Source organism: Sapajus apella, unplaced genomic scaffold (genome assembly GCF_009761245.1).
Source record: "Sapajus apella isolate SASKATOON/1434 unplaced genomic scaffold, GSC_monkey_1.0 scaffold21, whole genome shotgun sequence".
NCBI lineage: Eukaryota > Metazoa > Chordata > Mammalia > Primates > Cebidae > Sapajus > Sapajus apella.
This window is the reverse complement of record NW_022436961.1, coordinates 22,492,064-22,514,130: the sequence shown is the minus strand read 5'-3', so window position 1 is coordinate 22,514,130 and position 22,067 is coordinate 22,492,064. Positions and strand designations below refer to the sequence as shown.

The window sequence follows — 22,067 nt, the reverse complement described above, 5'->3', positions numbered from 1 at the left end:
AACAACCAGCGAGGGAAGGACCATTAGGCTCCGTTTTCAGAGAAAGAGCTTGACGCACACAGAAGTTAGCTTGTCCACGGTCACATAGCAAGTAAAGGGCAGGGCAAAGCCAGGATGCAAAACCACACAAGGCCACCTGGCTCCAAAGCTCCCGGGTAGAAGCCAGTGGGCTGCCCTGGCACAGCAGCCGGGCCTTCCTGGAACCAGACAGCAGTGGGGAGGCTGCTCTGCTGCATCTCACCTCTCGCCTCCACCTCCTGCCCTGGGGTTTTCAGCAGCCCTGAGCACCACTTCTTCAGGGGACCGTCAGTAGAGAGAGGACAGGCTTAAGTTCATTTTTTACATAAATGTTTTTGGTGTTAAAACTTCCCAAATAAGGCCAGGTATGGTGGCTCATGCCTGTAATTTCAACACTTTAGGAGGCTGAGGTGGGAGGATTGATGGAGGCCAGATGTTTGAGACCAGCCTGGGCATAAATATTGAGACCTTGTCTCTATATAAAATTAAAAAAAAAAAAAAAAGGTGGGCATGGTGTGTGTACTTGTAGTCCCAGCTACTTGGGAGGCTGAGGCAGGAGGATTGCTTGAGCTCAGGAGTTTGAGGCTGCACTGAGTTCTGATCGTGCCACTACATTCTAACCTGAGCGTAGAGTAAGACCTTATTTCTAAAAAATAGACTTCCTGAGTGAAAACATCTAATACTATGTTGCTATGTAATACTGACCAGAGGCTAACTATGGAAAATAAATCTTAAGGTCATGGAAGACATATGTCTTTTAAGTATCCATCTTAGTAAAATTCATTACTCAATTCAATTATGCTGGATTTTTCCCCTTGCTATATGCTTAGAAAAGAAGGAAAATGCACCTCTGTTCAAAAACTTGTAAGAATTCAAAGAAATTTTTAAAAACTTCAAATTTTAGGATGACTTTTATTTACAAAACAGACTGAGTCTTTTGTTTTACAAAAACTATAAAAAAATGACTTGACTTTTAAAAATAGAAATAGCTTTTCAGACTCTTGGGAACTACTTTTAAGCAACCGAGCAGTTAGAACTCAGATGGTTTTCTTCTTTGTAACAGTAACAATGACCACGGCTGTGTGCCATGTCAGTTCGGCTGTGTGTCTTCACCTAAAATTACACAGCCCCAAGCTGTCTCTGGCAGAAAGGTCTCCACTCAGGTCAGAGTCTGAAGGAGCAAGATCTTCTCATTAATGCAGAACCTGTGCAGAACCACCATCAGATTCTCTCCACAGCGGGAGACCTGGCGCTCCATGGCCAGGCGAAAGTCCTCCTTCACGCCTTTGGTGATGCCTCGAGTTACCGTGTGGTGCCTGAGGTCAGTGACAGGGAAACAGACAAAGACCAGGGATTAGCACCAGCATCACTGATCACTGCTACTTGGGTAGGAATAAAACCTGCCCCATATCTAAGTTAAGATATTTTTTAAAAGAACAAAAGAATAGCTGCCACCAACCAAACGTTCCAACCCATTCCTTTTCAGAAAGACTTAAAACTAGTCAGACATCTTACCCACTCTATAAAAGATTATTCCAAACATTTAATTGTCCAATAAAATGCTACCTGCTTTGCCTTTGAATCCTGGAAGCTCTGTTATGCTTCCCTACTGCTGACTGGTACACAATTCAGTAACTTAAGGCCAAATGGGTCCAGTCCACACTGGCTACAGAGGGCTTGTGTCCAGCCAGGCCAGGAGACCCTCCAGAAATAGCAGCAAGGAGGAAGGGGACCTGAATGAGCCCATCATGCAAGTGAGCCCCTCCCATGGCCCCTGCAGCTGGTGCTCCCAGAAAGGTTCAGGGCTCTTGCACAGCAGGGGTCACAAGCACATTTGTTTCCCCAGGACACCAGAATAGGGCAGCTCCTCTAAATGCTGTGCCCATCTAGACTCTCATGTGTTGGACAAAATGAAGGGGGAGCTGAGGTCCCGACACAGAATGTGGCACAGGTCAGAAGAGAGGCAGAATCTCTGAGGACCAGAAGCAGTGGACTACATGGTCATAGGCTGTCTGGCACTCACAGGACACCTGCACGTGTATGGAAGGAGTGGTGGGGACGCAGGCTAAAAAGGTCTCTACGCCCCAAACGTTGTGCTTTAGAAAAAGAAATCACACATGAAATCCCAGGAAACAGAAGAAACAAAATGAAGAAAGGAAAAGAAAAATTGAGTAAAACTCAGTCAGTTCAGTTAAGAGGAAGGGAGTTTTATCTACTAGCTCAGCAATTTGGTGGACTTAGACAAAGAAGTCACCTCTGTTTCCCACCCTGCTGTCTAATTTCCCTCGCACAAAGTTATACGGATTGAAACCGAAGATTTTTATGATTCAGGGCTAGATAAAAGTGTTGAAATTACTCTAAAATGTTTCTGTTTTAAAAAACTTATATTAATTACCATATAAAGTAAGGACAACAGGAGTCACCAAGTTGTAAAATAACAGAAGGAAAAAACCAGCTTTGTTACATAAGCTATTACAGAATCTTCTGATGCTCATGGATGTTTTAAAGAGCTACCAGGGAAAACGGCATGGAGTAAATGTGGTGTGGAGTAAAGGTGCACTTCTTTGTGAATGTCTCTTGTCAAGTCTGGGTGGGTGGCTCCATAGTTAGGACACAGCATCCCACTGGGATCGATGTGAACCACTCATGCTGCCCTGAGATACTGCTCTTCTGGGTCCCAGGCTGCAACTTCAAACCGGGGCCGGCCCTCTGACCAAGTGGAGGTTATTGGCATTGGCAGTTAGCTAAAGGCAAACCCTCCTTCTTTTCTTTTGAAATGGCGTCTTGCTCTGTCACCCAGGCTGAAGTGCAGTAGCATGATCTCAGCTCACTACAACCTCTGCCTCCCGGGTTCAAGCAACTCTCGTGCCTTAGCCTCCCGAGTAGCTGGGATTACAGGCACATGCCACCACGCCTGGCTAATAAACCCTATTTTTAAAAGCACTAAAAATATAACTAAATATTATATTTAATATAAATAAATAACTAAATGCTACATCCTGAAGATCAGGGTCCAATTGTACTATCTCCATATATACAGAGTGGCACAACTCAGTTACATTTCTATTAGAGCCTCTATCACTCCGGTGTTAGGATGAAGAAGAGAATTAGTAAGCTTTTGTGGTTTAAGAAAAGGATAAACGAGCTAATAAATGTGACATTTTAGCCTATCACATAGTTTCAATTCAGAAAGGTAAGGTCTCAAAAAAACATCAGTAGCAGGAAGAAACCATACTTGTGCCTATTTAGATCCCAGGCAAGTAATGGCTAATAGGACCATAATGACTGGTCACTCATATGAATATACACAAAAATGTACTTAAAATAAACGTCAGCATCTTTAAATATATATGACTGAAAGCCTTAAGGTTTTGTCAAAAGAGAATCATAGTGCACCTGAGCTAATGTGCACTGAATTGATACAGTTTTATATAGCTTTCATTTTTTTTTCCAGATCCATAATGATTTTTAAATCGAACACAAACACACTGGCAACTTATGGATAAAAATAAGAAATGTTACAATATTACAACCAGATGGTTTGCCAAAATGCAGAACAAAGTAAAAAATAAATAAAGCATGAAAAAGAGCACTGAGGAACAAAGAGCTGAGAACCATGGGCAGTGAACATGTTGACAAACAGCACACTATGAGCGGGCGTTTATTCCACTTGGTACCTGTCAGCAGTCTGTATGCTGGGCTGAAGCACAGGTAAGAATTCCTGCTGCAGCAACCCCATGGGAGGGCTAGAAGGCCTTAAAAAAACAGCAAACAGCAGCATTCAAACACCCACACCGACTCACCCTGCACTGCAAAAACAACACTCCAGAGAAAATACACAAGACTGGAAGCAGACTAAACAGAAACTTGTTAACCTCAACAAGCCCCTGGCCACGGCTGGGTGTTTAAGGAGACTGGGGAGAAGCTAGCCAGCCCTCACTGCACCTGCTGCTGCTGGTGCATGTCCAGAGTCGTCTCAGTTCCTGGTCCCAGAGCTCAGCCCCCTTGTGATGTGGTATAAAAAGTGGCCAGGGAGGAAGAGGACGATGGAATGTAGCTGAATGGCAATAGGGGGCAGGGGCAGCCTTTGAGAAGACACATTTTCAAAGCCAGCCTCTTTACTTTCCACTTTTCTCATGGTGTACCAGTCCCAGCATTCAGCCTGGTGATGTCTGGTAGCCACCTTTAACAGGACTGCAGCCCCACTGGAGAGGACTTTCCAAGAGGATTAAAGGGTCTGGCAAAGTTTTTGATTTAAAAAAAAAAAAAAAAAAGGTGAGTTTGAATTTCAAAAACGTATTGAGAACAGATGAGGGGAAAATAAGAGTCCGGGACCCATGGCTGTGCGGAATTCTGTAACAACAAAGATTTAGTGTATTAGCTGGTGATCACCTCATTGAACATTATCATTGACCCTATTCAGAGTATAAGTAGGACATTGTTTTCCATTTTAATCCACTCTAATACAACTAAGATACTGCATGTATCAGCATAGAAACATTTTTCTATTTTAAAATACTTAAGAGCAAAAGGTCTGTATAACAGATAAAGAGCTTCTCCCTCCGTTGAGTCAAGCACCGGGTGCCCTCATGTTGGTACTGTACCTGCTTGCATCCCAGATGCCACAGCTAAGGTGGACTCAGCCTTACCCCAGGGGAGGAGTGCACATGCTCACAACATCTCTGCTACTCATCTGGAGGGACCACCCAAAAGGTCTGGAATGGCTTCAGAGCATTTGTTTGGAACCCAAAGGGAAAAGGAATTGACATTGTTTAATGAAGATTCCAACCATTCCTCAGTTAGGAAGAGCTCTCTGTCTTAAGCAGTGTGCTTCTACCATGTTAATTTAGGCATAAGCAATTAACTTTGAGATTCACACAGTGAAGACTGGGCAAATCTCTACAAGGTCAGATTACTAGGGAATAATCCCTATTCTGGCTTCCAAACTGATGAAACTGCAGCTTCTTGTATAGAAAGTTAGAAGAAAGTAAGGGTTATGCCGATCAACGTGGGAGAGCCTAGTGTCATCCCTTAAAAGTTAGAAGTGCATGATGGGTGTCCTTTACACAAACAGTTCCAAACACCTTTCCCTGTGATACTAGCTAGTACCCAACACTCCCCTGCTCTCATTCCTCATCCTAGGGATTGTCCGCATGGACTTACGTCACTGTTCAGCTCAGTAAAAACTGGTAAAAGAAGAACGGTTCAGTACAATGAAGACTGAGGTTCAGCTGTTGATTTTTTGACAATCCATCTCTCACACTTGCACAAACAGTTAAGCATTATCTAGGTAAAGTGATAGTCATCTGTAGGTTTAATCCTATCTACACAGACGTGGGTACCACTATGGCTGTCTCTATATTAATTCGTATGGTGACTCCTGATGAAAATTAACTAAACAGCTTTATTCAGGGTGTATTTGTATATCCAGTTTCAAAGTCTAGAAAACAAATCACAATACAAAAGGGGTTACCTGGGCTCCCGTATCCAAAGGTAATCTTTATCCCCAAACACTGTTAAGAATATTTGGAACAACAGAGTTATTCTTCCCATAGTTTTGATTCACGATCTTAGAAAAGTAAATGGAGATGGGAAGATGCCAGTCCTTGTCCATCCTGCTTAAGCAACCCAATGCAGAAAGGGCTCATGTATTTTTAAAGAGAACATTGTTCTTTTATTTTAAAAGTTTATAATTTAATAACAATAAGATGAAAGGAAAAAAATAAAACTTAATCTTTCCATTCTTGAGAATGGATTCCAGGAGACCCTATTCCTGCTAGACATAAAAAGAAATGTTTGTTATGCAGCAAATTACTAAGGTTACAGAAATCTAAAATGAACATTTCTTCTTTCTCTAGACATTTTTCTAAGACTATCAAGATAGAGCAAGACGTGGTTTAGCTTTCAACAACTGAAAACTAGTTTCTTCCACAATTGAGGGAAAAAGAAAAATGTTTGTAGCTTTAGCGGTACTTTCTTCTCGCTCAGGGTTCAGTCTCTTGGAGAAACTCTAACACTGACTTACAGACACACTGAATGTGCAGGAAGCAAAGGAGGAAGTATGAAAATAAAACTTCACGTGGCATTTACAGCAGAGAGGATATATTACCCAAACTACAATGAGGATTGAAGGAGAGAAGCAAGATTTATGAGCTATTTAAAAATCATAAATGGTCACTAATTTGGCATTTTAATTTGGGCAAACCCAGAATTTTAGTAACATCCTGTGGGTGAGGGGAGGATGATGGAGACCAACCACTGGCACCATCATTTCTTGACAGGTGTGTTCTCAGAGGCACTACACCTGTCTATTTTATTAATACTTCATATTATGTAAGTAATGAAGATTGCATAGGAGGGCTTCCTAGATAGTTTATAAATAAAAAGTCTAGTTTTTTCTAAAGAATTTTTCTAACCCAGCACAATTTTAATTAAGTACAGCTGTTTTTTTTTTTTTTTTTTGAGACGGAGTTTTGCTCTTGTTGCCCAGGCCGGAGTGCAATGGTGCTATCTTGCCTCACTGCAGCCTCTGTCTCCTGGGTTTAAGCAGTTCTCCTGCCTCAGCCTCCTGAGTAGCTGGAATTACAGGCACCTGCCACCATGCCCAGATTAATTTTTTTTTTTTTTTTTGTATTTTTAGTAGAGATGGGGTTTCACCATGTTGGCCAAGTTGGTCTCCAAGTCCTGGCCTCAGGTGATCCGCCAGCCTCCGCCTCCCAAAGTGCTGGGATTACAGGCGTGAGATACCTTGCCCGGCCACTCAGCTGCTCTTAATTAAAGGCACTCTGTGCCTAATCAGAAATTTACAGAATCACCCTGTAAATTTTTTTAAAGGAAAAGTTATCATGAATGAGACTTTTGTCTGTGAAAAAGTTGCAAATGTGACAAAAATACCCCAATTTTAGCAAAGTGTTTGAGAAATGTAGTTAAGGAAATGCGAGTCTTTCAAAAGGTACCCAGAATCAAACTGACTGTCAAAACGGAGACCAGGTTCAAAGTCCTTTGTATTAAATTTTTGATAGGTATAGACATTTACAAATACTTCATACAAAGACACAAAAGGTGAGCACTCAGCATGGAAGAGCAAAAGAGAGCATACTTACTTGATCAGCATTCCTTGATTGGGTAGTAATTCCAGATGAATTTTCCCACCTTCCTGCGTTCTCAAGTAGGCAAATTCCTCCAGCATATCAATATCTGCAGGCCAGATCAGGTTGACCACATGTAAAAAAATGGTGCCAGTTCTCTCTGATGAGGAAATGGGATCTCAGCAATTGAATAACTTGCCCATCACCATCCCACTATCTGCAGATTCCATATTTGAACCTAGATCTGTCGGATTCCAAAACCTGATTCTCTTTTTTTTTTTTAAGACAGAGTTTTGCTCTTGTTGCCCAGGCTGGAGTGCAATGGCACAGTCTCGGCTCACCACAACCTCTGCCTCCCAGGTTTGAGCGATTTTCCTGCCTCGGCCTCCTGGGATTACAGGCACCTGCCACCATGGCAGGCTAATTTTATATTTTTAGTAGAGACGGGGTTTCTCCATGTTGCTAAGGCTGGTCTTGAACTCCTAACATCAGGTGATCTGCCCACCTCGGCCTCCCGAAGTGCTGCATTATAGGTGTGAGCCACTGCACGCAACCTCCAAAACATGATTCTTATACCCACCAAACTCCCTTGTACTGATAATTCTTGGCATGAGACATGCCAGGCTAAAGGGCATGAGGAGATGTTTTCCATATGGATGATAATTAAATACATGGTCCAAGAGCAAACTTTTTTTGTTTTCTTAATAAGAAATGACAGACGTGGCAAAAGTAGGGAGGGTCATTTGGTGTTACAGAACATGACATTCATAAAAATAAAATGATTACTTCTTCATAGCTGGTGTGCAAGGATTTTTAGATGCATCAGGGGAGGAAGCTTCTGCGAGTCACCCAAATTTTATGCAAAATGTCGATGACATTCATATATGCATTTTTCTAGTGAAAAATTACGTTAACTTTCATCAGACTCTCAAAAGATATCTGTCCTAAAAATGGTGAAAAACTATTATTTTGGTCTGGCAGGGTAGTGCATGCCTGTAGTCCTAGCTGCTCAGAAGGCTAAGGCAGGAGGTCTCTTGAGCCCAGGAGTCTGAGGCTGTAGTGTGCTATGATCATGCCATGATACTTGAGCCTGGGTGACACAGCAAGACCCTGACTCTAAAAAAATAAAAACTGGCCAGGTGCGGTGGTGCACACCTGTAATCCCAGCACTCTGGGAGATCGAGGCGGGTAGATCACAAAGTCAAAAGATGGAGACCATCCTGGCCAACATGGTGAAATCCTGTCTCTACTAAAAATACAAAAATTAGCTGGGCATGGTGGTGTGGGCCTGTAGTCCCAGCTACTCGGGAGGCTGAGGCAGGAGAATCACTTGAACTTGGGAGGTGGAGGTTGCAGTGAGCCGAGATCACGCCACTACACTCTAGCCTGATGACAGAGCGAGACTCTGTCTCTAAAAAAAAAAAAAAAAAAAAAGATTAAATAAAAAAAATAAAAACTATTGCTGTGAGCACCTGAACAAGAAGATCATTTACATTCCTTGCAATTCAAAAATAATTGGTAAGATAAGCAATGAAGTAAAAACACTCAAACTGATAAATAACCTTTAACTCAAAAGTCTTTCCCTAATAAACAGTGTGAAGTAGAGCATTACCTAACATTAGAAGCAGCTCTTGGGCTGTGCAGCATCTTTGGTGGGTACTCATTGGGAGAAAAGACAGCTGGGGCAGGGTGCCCTAACAAGAGATTGCAGGGCACAGCCACTGTCCCGAGAGGCCACAGGAGGCATGCTTTGATAAGATGGAAGAGGAACTATTAACATATCCATGGCTAAACCAGCCAAGCTGGACCTATCAGCAACCTGTAGGCCATCACTGTAGGCATCTTGGCCTTCTTAGAAGCCAGCTAGCAGTGGATGGAAGAGGGTTGTGAGTTCCCAATTCTTGAATCATGTCATTTACAACTTTCACAAGATCAACTGCTACAGCCCCGGTTTTAATCCCCATTCCTTCTCTTCCCCCCCAAAATAGTAAAAATCATTATTTCTATCCAGAACGGTTCATTCATTTTTAAACATGTATTCATTCTAAAGAAAATCAGAATGTGTTATGCTTAAACAAGAAAAAAGGATACTTGTAACGTAATTGAAAAAATTCTCATATTGGAAATTTCCTTGTTGGCAAATTTTATTGACAGCTTTCAGGAAAAGGTTCTCGCCCCGTGGCCACTCTTGCTGAAGCAACACAATCACATGCCCCAGTGCCATGTCGTCTCTGTTGTCTGTGAAAGCTCTAAGCTGCAGTACAAAGATTTATACAAGACAGAAGGAAAAGGAAGTCACAGGATTATCTGAAATACACCAAACATCACTTTCTGAAAACATGATCTATATGCAAATGTGTGATAAAGGTCATTAGAGTAAGAAGGAAACAAAGTCAGAACGAAATGGCTGGTAAACATCACAGCTGCCTCCTAAGGAGGGTGGATTCTAACCATCTTTTGTTAGAAGCCTCAGACTCCCTCTGGGCTGTGCACAGCCGCTGGCAGTGTATGTAGATGGGAGTTAGATACAGGTGGGACTGAAGTTTTTGCATATGGGTAGAGAACATTGATTCATCCTGTGTAACGGAGAAATGAATCTGGAGATTTCTTTGAAGGGAAGCAGATGGGAGTAGAAGGTGGGCAAGAGCCATCCAGGAGAGAACTATTCAGAGAGAACATGGGACTGGGGAGAAAGAAAGGCAGCGAGCTACAAGGAAATAAGCACTAACGTGAACTAGAGAAATGGTCAAAGGAGGTTTTGTTTTAAATGAGCGATTATGCATAAAATCACACTTTATATTTTTTCTGTTGTCCCAAGTGATAGGGATGATGAGTAAAGTTTGGGAGTTACTGCACTAACGTGGAGACGCAATGTTTTACTCTGGCCAACAAACCTTGAAACCATTAGGCCTCCCTGCTCTCTACCTGCAGCCAAGGGCCCTGGTGTTCTTTCAAGTCCTGGAACTTTTCCAACACTGTTGGGTTGTGACCGGTGTTGATCTCAACACCTCACATGCTTCATCTAGCATATCGTTACAATGACAAACTCATCATCCCTCTGTGAACCCAACCTCAAGCTGTATTCTCTTTCTTTGTAGGTAATATATTTATATTCATAAAATATTTACCGAACACTACAACAGTCCAGGTTCTTTGCATATCTGTCCCACTATCACACTTTTCGAGGATGGGGAGAATTTCCCACTTCTCTTTGCCTAGTGCAGTCACTATTTAATTAAGGTTTGTTAATTACTAGCCCATGAGCTTTTCTAATTGTACAGGCCTGCCCTTGAAAGTACTAAACTAACAATCCTTAACAAGGCTCTCATGTTTTCAGGTCATAAGAGTAATATTTGAAATTAAATTTTTTTCAAGCTCATCAAGTTTAAGCTTACCTTAAAACAGGCTAACATTAAATGCAGGCAGTATGGCATGATAGCCTTGCTGGTACAAGGCAGGAGCTTCAGATCCAAACCTAACAGAAGTCCACAATGTTACGTTAATGTCCATTATTATCAAAGAAAACGGCTTTGAAAGGCAAATGTTTATGATGTTTTCATTAAAAAAAAAAAAACAAAAATAAGAAAACAAAAGGATACACAACTGTCACATGAATTCAATTATAGTTGAAACACAGTTATACTTTATGATGGTGAAATTGGCTTTTGATAGTCTCTAGATTTCATTTATCGATACTCTTTCCTAAACTTGTTTAAATACTTTGAATGATAAAATATTTTAAATATATAGAAAACTATATAGAGAGACTATGATAAACACTGGTGTGCTTACCACTCAGCTTCATGAAGTGTTAATATTTTAATTTTAAACAATTCTAATATAAATGATCACAAAATCAGTTAAAGCCTATTGTGTATCCTTCTCTGATCCCATTCTCTTCTATCCCAGAGGTAGCCATAATTCTGAAGGCAGTGGTGGTCATTCCTATGAATATTACACACTTCTACCACAGAAGTTTGTATTTATAAACAACACTGGATTGTTTTGCATGCTTTCAGTCTACTATATAAACGGTGTCACAGTATATGCATCCTTCTACAAATTGCTTTTTCTACTCAACTTCATGTGGTTCAGATTTATCAGTTGATCCATATCAATCCATGTAGCTCCCGTTCATTCATTTTCAGTGTTACATAGTATTCTGTTGTCTACATATATCGTAAATGATGCATCCATTCTTTTTATGGTGGAGGTTCACACTTCCAATTTTTCACTATTACAATGTTAAATATACATTCTTACATATTCTTGTACATTTATGGAAATTACTGTAAGCAATGACTTTCAAAGCAAGATCCCAATCTTTTCTTTATGGTCTGTGTTCTCTATGGCTGCTATCTTTCTCTACTCACAGGCAAGTAGCAAGAAATAAATACATTTTTTACATGAGATCCTGTAAACACATACTTACGTAATGTGATATATCCAAAACTAAAGGTGCATTAAATAATAGCCTCTCTTCTTATCTGAGATGTCTTTTAAAATATTATTAAATCCTATCTTATTGTAAAAGAAAAATTGGGGTTGAAACTCATGACCCAGTAAACGAAGACTCATAGCTTGAAAAACATTAATCTAAGGTATATTAACTAGGAGGCGAGGTATATATAATAATTAGGTAATTAATGTGAAGTTGGTTTCCAGAATGGTTGAACGACTTTGTACACCTTCCAGAAGCACATGGGCACTGTGTTCCTTCACATCCTAACAGTCATTGTTATCTCTTCAATTTTTGCATTCTGATGTGTGTGAAATGGTAGGTTACTGTTTTAATCTGAATTGCCCATATGCCTAATGTTGAGAATCTTTTCAAATAGTTTTTGGCCATTTGGATTTCTGTTCCTGTGAATGTGTTGTTCCTGTCCTTTCCCTATTTTTCTATGGGGGTTGGTTAATTGCTTCCTATTGGTCTGAAGGAGCTCTTTCAAAACTCTGGATACTAAGTGTTTGTTGATTCTGTGTGATAGAGAATTTTCTGGCAGTCTATGGCTTATCTTTTCACTTTGACTCTAATAGCCATTGCTGGTATTTTAATTTTAATGTGATCAAATTTACTAATCTTTCTATTTTTAAGTTTTCTTCTAAAAGTTTAGAAGTTTTGGAGTTTTTGCTTTCACATTTCAACCTTAAAATTTAGAGGATGTCTATGTAGTGTGAAGGAGGGGAAATCTTACTATTTTATTGTCATTGTTTACATTTGGAAAATAAACTGTTCTAGTACCACTTACTGAATAAATTCATTCTTCCCCCACTGAATTTTAATGTCATCTATTTCTCAGTTTTCTATGCTGTTCCACTGGTCAATCCCTGTGCCAATACTACCCTATCTTAATTACTAAAACTTGGAAATAAGTCTTGATGTCAGCTAGGTCACTCTTATCCACCTAATTGGTTTCTGGAAGGTGTATAAAGTCATGGAAATTAAGTTAGCACTACCAAGTTGAACATGTCATTTATCTAATAATTATAAACCTTGCCTCTTACTTGTACACCTGAGATCAGTGTTTCTCCAGCTGGCAGTCTTCATCTACAGGGTCATGAGTTTCAACAACAAACTTTCTGTTCTACAGAAATACTTAATTTTTGAAGAAGCCTGGGCTAGATTTTTTTTTTAACCATTTGTTATAGAAAACTTAAAACATATACAAAGTAATGTGCTCTAGCAGAATTGGTTGAAAAGTCTTTCCTTTCCCTATTTGAATTACTTTGATGCCTTCATTGAAAATCATTTGATCAATATGTAGGTCTATTTCTGGATCCTCCATTCTTATATCAATATTTTGTCAACTCTGTCTTGACTATTATGCTTGGATATTAAATCTTGTTATTACGTAGTATAAGTCACTTGTGTCTTTTTTAAAACTGTTTTGACTGTTCTAGATTATATAATATTTTCACTGACATTTTAGAATCACTTTGTGAACTTCTACCAAAAAACTTCCAAAAACCATAAAGTCTGCTGTAATTTTGGTTGAAATTGTATCTAATCTATAGATACATTAGGGGAGAACTGGCACCATAATAATAATTGAATCTTCTGATCTAGAAATATGATCTGTCCATTTTCAAAAATCTTTAATTTTTCTCAGAAATATTTTGTGATATTCAAAGTGGAGGTTTTGCATATTTTTCATTAAATTTACCTCTAAATATTTTATGGTTTTTTTTTGATGCTATTAGAAATGGTATCTTAAAAAATTCATTTTCTAACTGCTTATTAATAGCATATAGATTGAACTGAGTTTTTTATACACTAAAGTGTCTTGGAAATTTCTTTTTCTTTTTTGAGACAAGGTCTCACTCTGTTGCCTAGGCTAGAGTGCAGTGGAACAATCTTGGCTCACTGAAATCTCCGCCTCCCAGATTCAAGTGATTCTCCCACCTCAATCTCCTGAGTAACTGGGATTAAAGGTGTGTGCCAATACACCTGGTTAATTTTTGCATTTTTAGTAGACATGGGGTTTTACTATGTTGGCCAGGCTTGTCTCAAATTTCTGGTCGCAAGTGATCCGCCTGCCTTGGCCTCCCAAAGTGCTGGGATCAGAGACGTGAGCCACCACACCCGGCCTTGGGAACTTGTCAGATTCCCTCAAGTTTTCTACATAGCCAAATGTGTAACTGTGTTGGTTTCTTCAGACAGGGAAATCTTTCTCTGTTGCCAGGCTGGAGTGAAATGACGTAATCATAGCTCACCATAGCCTTGACCTCCTAGGCTCAAGCAGTCTTCCTTCCGCAGCCTATAGAGGGTAGCTGGAACTACAGGTGCACACCACTAAGCCTGGCTAATTTTTAAATTTTTTGTAGAGATAGGATCTCACTTTGTTGCCCACGGTGGTTTGAGCTCCTAGGCTCACGTGATCCTCTTGCTTCAGCCTCCCAAAGGGCTTGGGTTACAGGCGTTAAGTTATCATGCCCGGCCAAAACATGTAACCATGAATAAAGGTCGTCATATCTGTGAAGTCTTTTAAATCTTTATGCTTTATTCACTTTTCTTGCCTGCTGTACTGCCTAGAATTTCCAGGATATTGAACAGAAGTAGAGAGAGCAGACATCCTTGTACAGTTTCTAATCTTAGTGGGCAAAAGCATTCGATATTTCACAGTTAAGTTTGATGTTAAAAAATAGTTTCCTTCTATTCCTAGTTTGCTAAGATTTTTGTTATCATGAAGTGATATTGAATTCTGTCTGTATCTACTAAGACAGTCATGACTTTTCTCCTTCTATCTGCTAATGAAGTGAATTACACTGATTTTTATATGTTCAAACACCCATGCATTCCTGGAATACTTGGTCATAATATATTGTCCTTCTATATTGCTGTATTCAGTTTGCTAATATTTTGTTAAGGATTTGGCACCTATTATAATTCATGAAGGATACTGGCCTTTAAAGTTATTTTCTTGTGATGCTCTTGCTTCGTTTTGCTATCAGGGTTATCGTGTTGGCCTTAAAAAAATGAATTAGGAATCTCCCTCTATTTTCTGGTAAGAGTTTGTGTAGAATTGGTACTATTTCTTCCTAAATTCTTGATAGAATTCACCAATGAAGCAATTTGGACCTGAATTCTTTATGGAAGGTTTTTGATAACAAATTTAATTTCTTTAATAGCTAAAGGAACATTCTCTCTCTTTCTCTGTCTCTCTCTTTCTTTCAACAGGGTGTTGCTTTGTTGCCCAGGCTACAAGTGCTGTGCTGTGATCTCGGCTCACTGCAACCTCTGCCTCCCAGGTTCAAATGCTTCTCCCACTCCACCCTCCAGAGTAGCTGAGACTACAGCACACCCAGCTAATTTTTGTATTTTTAGTAGAGACGGCATTTCACCATGTTGCCCAGGCTGGTCTCCAACTTCTAGGCTCAAATGATCTGCCTGCCTTGGTCTCTCAAAATGCTGGGATTACAAGTGTGAGCCACCGTTCCCAGCAGAATGTTCTGATTTTCTATTTCATTTTTGTGTCAATTTTGGTAAACTGTGTTTTTAAGAAACTTTTTCATTGCATCTAAGTTGCTGAGTTTATTGGCATAAAGCTTTTCATAATGTATTCTTTTACTGTCCTTTTGATTTCAGTAGGATCTGTAGTGACATTCCCTTTTTCATTTCTGATATTGGTAATTTATGTTCACTTTCCTCCTGATCGATCTTGTTAGGGGGTTATCAATTTTATATATTTTTCAAAAAAACCTTCTAGTGTTATTAACATTCTCTTTTTTGTTTTCTATTTCATTGATTTCTGCGGTTAGCATTACTCTTTCCAGTCATCTGTTTTCTTCAGATTTAATTTATGTATCTTTTTCTAACAAACTTACATCAGTTGTACATTTCATTTTTCTAGCAATATGAAGCTTGAGCTGGAGCTCAGAATGGTTTCAGAGGGATGTGCTGACAGATACCCCCTAATTAATCATCTACACATTTTCCTAAAATTGTAAAGATGGGAAGAAGAATTCACTGAAACTCGTCAAACAGATAACAAACTCAGGAAGTGAAGACAGCTTTACAAGAAAGACATTTATAGCTGCTCATGAAATCACAGCCAAGGAAAAACTTGGAAAGGGATTAACTTTTTATACAATTTGGCAAGCCCTGCAGCAGTATTATCTCATTAGGAACTGTAAAACATTGTTCAGCCTTGGGTCCTAAAACTATTTTTCTTTTCTTTTTAAATTTTTTTAAGAGATGGGAGTCTCACCACGTTGCCCAGGCTGGTCTCAAACTCCTGGGCTCAAGCTATCCTCCTGCCTCACCCACCAAGTAGCTGAGATTATAAGTGTCAGCCACTGTGCCTGGCTTTTAAGCTATTTTTACAAAAATCATAATAAAACATGTCATTGTACCTTTTCTAAATTTAGGCTTTATTTTTGTGGGTTCCTCCTGGGATTTGCCTCCATCTTGAATGGGGAGTACCATGTAGCACATCAAATCGAGGACTTTCTCACATGTCATCTAAAGCAGAAAAGACCAAAAGGAACTAACTTGAAGCTTTCTGAACTGAAATCAAATAAACAAAGTACCAAAATATTTGCAGCATACAGTCAGACAATGTGTACATGGAGGTCTCTACTTCTATCTCTTTATGTGATCACTACTTGCCCAACAGTGAACAATAAGACTCAATCTATGTACTAGACCTTTGAGGGAACAATAACCCATTCTTTGCTATTGAAAAACAAAACTTAAAAATTAACCAAGCACTGAGTACTGAGGTATTCAACAGCACAGCAGCAGCCAAAAGAAAAGATGTCCCTGCCCAAAAGACACTGACTAACACACTGCACAGAAAAACTAACAATAAAATATGTAGCAGAAGTCTAAGGGGTATGATACAGAGCATAACCTAAAACACAGGAGAAAAGACACACAGGTGAAACGAGCAGGAAAAGCTTCAGGCAGGAAGGTTATCTTCTTCTAAGCTTTAAAGAGACGAAGGATTTGGAATGCAGAAAAGAGGCCTTTAGAGCAGGAGAGGAAGATGGGGGGAAGGGCTGTGTATGGGTTTAGGTGATTTGCCTGAGGTCCAGAGGTTTGGTCTGGGACACAGATGAGATGCTGGACAGATGCAGTGCTGGTGGAGGAGAGGAGCCTCGACTGCCTCTGTGCAGGCTGGCGTTGATCCCGACACTCAGCATCACCACTCCTTCGCTACCTACTCCAATTCTAACAACAATCAATTTCATGCAATGAGCCTTTCCTCTGTGTCAACAAACCCTTTCATTATTTCCATTTGCCAGATAAGAAAGTGGAACTTATTTTTTTTTTCCTTTTATGCAAAAGGCCAGAGACTTCTTTGGGTCTCCAGGTAATTTTTTTTTTTCTTTAAGTTCAGGGATACATGTGCCAAACATTTGATGTGTTAGGTAAACATGTGCCATGGTGGTTTGCTGCATCTATCAACCTGTCATCTAGGTTTTAAGCCCTGCATATATTAGGTATTTGTCCTAATGCTCTCTCTCCTTGTCCCCACTCCCCAACAGGCCCCTCTCTCCTTGTCCCAAACACCCAACAGGACCCAGTGTGTGATGTTCCCCTCCCTGTGTCCATGTGTTCTCACTGTTCAACCCCCGGAAGTGGGGCTTTAAACCCATGCTTCCCAGCTCTTTTCACATTGTGGCACACCCTGAAAGTAATCTGTGTGAGGCTGGTCAGGGTTGGCAGCAGTTGACCCTGGGTGGCCCCAGCAGCCCTAGGTCATGGCTGACTGCCCCAAAGGCTGCAGGATCCATATATTGGCACCTTTAGAACCCACCTATGCCCACAGGGTTGTGAAGCTCTAGTTTAGAGACGGGCAGCCTGGGAGTTGAGAACTTGAACTCGAGTTGGATAGGCCTGGGTGAGGTAACCTGACAACATCACAGAGCTAGCCAAGACTTGTACTCCAGAGCTGTGAGCTGCCATTTTCAATGCCCATCTCCAGCCAATCTTTTCTAGAAATCTTTCCTTGACTCTTTGGACCCAACAAAGAAAGCACCCTTCCCCGAATGCCTATTGTGCCTATGACTGAGGCCTACCGATTAATATTTGATTTTTAATTGACTTACACCTTATACTTTTTTCCCTAACTCAAAGCATATGCCCCTGAATGCAGGGATCCCATATTGCCCACACCCTACTTTTACTCCTCACCCAACAGTGGGGTTCAACACTGGGCACCAAGAAAGCCAGTACTTCAGTTAAGTGGAATGATGAAAGCAGTATATTAGAAAGCAATGAACATAATTTTGTAGGGTTGGAAAAAGGGTTATAGGCCAAAAACTCAGTTAAAAGGCTGGATTACGGTGGTGACAATAGAAATACAAAGTAATATAGCAAAGAGATTAGTATCACACTGGAAGAATCAAAAGGATTAGCTAGAGTGAGAGTCCACCATGACTTGAAAGTTTTGTGTCTCAGGGCCAGTACTATGATCCGAGTGTCTGTGTTCCCACCAAAATTTGCGTGTTGAAACTGAACCCCCAATCTGAGGGCATCAGGAGGTACAGCCTTTGGGAGGTGAGTAGATGATCAGAGCAAAACCCTCATGAATGGGATTTGTGTCCTTATCAAAGAGACCCTGGAGTGCTCTCTTGTCCCTTCTATGAACTAGGAAGCAGGACCTCACCAGACACTGAATCTGCTGATGCCTTGTTGTTGGACTTCCCAGCCTCCAGAACTGTGAGAAACAAATTCCTGTTGTTTACAAGGCTCACCTTTCATGCTATTTGGTTGTAGTAGCCCAAGCAGACTAAGACAGCTAGAGAACTAAGGACACTTACATCCGGACATATTGAGTCTGGGCTAAAGATGGGAAGTCGAGAATCATGTTAAGTCTGACACTGCCTATAGGCCTAATAGTGATGTACTCAGAGGCTGGAACTAAGCTCTCGAAGGGAAGAAGTTTATCTTGTTTAATTAAATCTACTAGTTTATATTCCCTACTACAATGAAGTAGTACACGGTGCAGCTAACTCTACATGAGATATGTATACTGGTGTGAGTAAATACGTGCTACCTTTTAAGTTCTTAAAAGGAATTAATTAAAACTTAGAATAAGTAACTGATAGATGATACATAAATAATGGTGGAAAGGCATTTTCAATTTTGAATGCACATACTCCACACATTCTCAAATTGTTCCTTTCTAAAAATCATCATGACAAATTATTAATCATATTTCAGAGTTCAAGTTAAAAAAAAAATTTTTAACATTTTTTTTTTTTTTTTGATGGGGGGTTTTTTTTTTTTTTTTTTTTTGCTCTTGTTGTCCAGGCTGGAATACAATGTCCACCTCCCAGGTTCAAGTGATTCTCTTGCCTTAGCCTCCCGAGTAGCTGGGATTACAGGCACCCACCACCATGCCCAGCTAATTTTTGTATTTTTAGTAGAGTCCGGGGTTTCACCATGTTGGCCAGGATGGTCTCAAATTCCTGACCTCGTGATCCGCCCACCTCAGCCTCCCAAATTGCTGGGATTACAGGCGTTTAAGCCATGGCGCCCGGCCAAAAAATTTAGGGTTTTTAATCACAACGTGATCAACAATATGTAGAGGGGTGGGAATAAATCCGTTTGTTGTGTTATGTTGTGGCCTTGAATTTATACAGTCCTTGCACACACAACAACATGCTTATCGTTTTAATTGAATTCAAACATTTATTGCACTGTGGTAGGTATCATGAAAGTTCAAAGATAAAAACACAGTCCCCACCCTGTAGTACGCAGGGCTCAAAATCTCCTGGAGGAAAGACGCCCATTTATATATCTGCTCCTGCAACGCTCCTATCAGCTGTTATGACTTTTTTGTTTTTTTGAAACAGAGTCTCCCTCTGTCGCCCAGGCTGAAGTGCAGAGGCACAATCTTGGCTCACTGCACCCTCCACCTCCCAGGTTCAGGTGACTCTCCTGCCTCAGACTTTCAAGTAGCTGGGATTACAGGCACCTGCCACCACGCCGAGCTAATATTTGTATTTTAGTAGAGATGGGGTTTCACCATGTTGGCCAGGCTGGTCTTGAACTGCTGAGCTAAAGTAAACTTCCTACCTAGGCCTCCCAAAGTCCCGGGATTATAGCCATGAGCCACCACGCCCAGCGAGTTATTACCATTGAAAGAGAGAATCTGAGGTTTGAGTAAGCTAAATACAAATCCTCCATTTCCCACTTAGTAATGGCCTTGTTTTTCCAAGTACAACAGAACAGGCAAGAGTGTAATAATAATGAAAAGATAAATAATAAAAAGAAAAATCTTCCAACAAATGGAACAATGAACAAGAAACTTAAAAAGTACTGATGCCTAATTTCAGGGAAGTTGTAGTAAAGAGAAAATTACGTAAAACCAAATCATTGTGATGTTCATTAGCAGATTAAGTAATAAATCTAGGTGGAAAGATCAAACTGAAACACACTTGCACTGAATAAAAAAGCCACACTGGGCAAAGGAGAAAGCCCCGGTGGCCCCGTGCCCCTGCGGCCGGCATGTGAGCAGTACTCACTCTGTACTCCCCTAATGCAAAGTGGCACGTCGCCAGCTGGATGAGCGCCCTCTGATGCTCCAGGGTCCCCTGCCCTGTGATTGGTGGCTGAGAAATGGATCCCTGGAGAGCTGCTAAGTGATGCAGGCTGGCTATTGCTTTTTTATATTGACCCTAAGAAAGATGGAAAAACAAGGAGAAAAAAAAACGGCATTAAAAAACGAAATTAAAAAAAAAAAACAACCCTTCCAGAGTTCATTAAGCAATGAGCAAGCAACTATACAAAGAAGATAGCTTGGTTTGATCATCTGAGGAAGAAATGGAGACTTGGCAATAGAATCAAATCAACTTAATTAAAGCCAGCTGGGAGTTCTTTACGGCATTACTTTATAAGGATGAAGATTTTTCTTTCTGGGGTTAGGTCTTCAGACTAAAGAAAATAACCAGGCCCTTTGATCCAGCACATTTTGGATGTAACATTTCTTTAGAAATATTTTGCTACAAGCACCACGTCTCCTTTATGAAGGACAGAAGCAGCAACCTGCCCATTCCAACAGCAGCTCATTGGTGAATTATCGACTCTCTCCGTTCTAGGTCTAAGATGCTGGAGAACAGTACAGCCAGGCAGACTCTACCAGTGGAGAGAGGAGGAGGGTGAGAAGTAATCCTCTTTTACTGAAAATTGAAAATCTTACTTCTACAGAGAGGTATGACTGGATATACCAAAGTAACACAAAAGGTACAGTCTTGTCATTTTGGAGTTTTTGTTTCATTTTGTTTTTGAGACAAGGTCTCACTGTCACCCAAGCTGGAGTACAGTGTTGCTATCATGGCTCACTGCACTTCTGACTTCCTGGACTCAAGTGATCCTCCCACCTCAGCCTCCTGAGTAGCTGGAGGTATAGACACATGCCACCACACTTGGCTAAGTTTTTTATTTTGTAGAGACAGGGTCTTGCTATGTTGCCAGGTCTGGTCTCGAACTCCTGGGCTCTAGCAATCCTCCAGCCTTGACCACCCAAAGTACTGGGATTACAGGCATGAGCTAATGCACCCAGCCCAAAATTGTTTTGAAAGGAAAGTGGACCATACCCACTCAGCCACTCAAGTCACAACAGGTGTAAGCAGGCTGGCCCAAGAGGGAAGATGACACATCATGCATTTGAAAGCTGGTTCGCCACGATAACCGTCCCGTACAGACACAGGAACCTAAAATACATTTAATACTCTACCTGATAGATGATCATATCAGTGAGGAAGATTCTTAACCAAAGCCAAGTATCCGTCTTCCAGGCCAAACAAATTCTTGTAAATTCTGAGTGAGAATTCAAAAGCAAATTTACCAAATATATATAGCTATAGCACAGAAGAAGAAAACAAACTAACAAATCCAGTAAGAGAGGGCAAACTACCAAAAATATATAGTAACTTTGCTTTGATTTCTAAAACACTGCTCTGGAATTTCAAGGCGAGAAGAAACACATAACACTTATTGGTAATACACAAGTAATATCTTTTGGCCCCAAACATGCAGCTTTAGGAAGGCAGCAGTAAGAAAGACCTAGAAGCACAAAACAAACTGGGTGAACAAAGGCCAGTACTACAAATATTTACCAGAAAGTCCAAAACCTCTCCCTCAAGCTCCACCCCTACCTGAATTATAATACACCCTCAGAGCAGGAGCTAAAAGGTAGATGGTCATTTGAAAATTCACAACTGATAAGGTATCCTGCTCAGAAAAAAATCCTATAAAATGCAGGAACTGGCTGGCTGTGGCAGCTTATCCCTGTAATCCCAACACTTTGGGAGGCCCAGGCTGGTGGATCATTTGAGGTCAGGAGTTCAAGACCAGCCTGGCGAAACCCTGTCTCTACTGAAAATATGAAAAATTAGCTAGGCATGATGGCACATGCCTGTAGTCTCAGCTAGGCTGAGGCAGAAGAATTGCTTGAACCCAGGAGGTACAGGCTGCAGTGAGCCAAGATCACGCCATTATACTCCAGC

At 40.6% G+C, this 22,067-nt stretch overlaps 1 protein-coding gene across 4 annotated transcripts in view; it reads right to left on the bottom strand.

The window, feature by feature from the left end:
• Positions 1-899: 899 nt before the first annotated feature.
• The window catches only part of INTS10 (integrator complex subunit 10), a 33,081-nt gene continuing 11,913 nt past the window's right edge, over positions 900-22,067 (bottom strand). Inside the window, exons 11-18 of one of the 4 annotated variants that reach the window (XM_032288386.1) lie at positions 21,296-21,378; positions 20,085-20,237; positions 15,960-16,068; positions 10,502-10,581; positions 9,198-9,360; positions 7,122-7,215; positions 4,623-4,742; positions 900-1,334 (exon numbers count right to left, since the gene is read on the bottom strand). In XM_032288386.1, coding sequence (XP_032144277.1) covers positions 4,664-4,742; positions 7,122-7,215; positions 9,198-9,360; positions 10,502-10,581; positions 15,960-16,068; positions 20,085-20,237; positions 21,296-21,378 — 761 coding nt within the window. In that variant the 3' untranslated portion in view covers positions 900-1,334; positions 4,623-4,663. The other 3 variants (XM_032288383.1, XM_032288385.1, XM_032288384.1) reach the window with 3 other exon arrangements.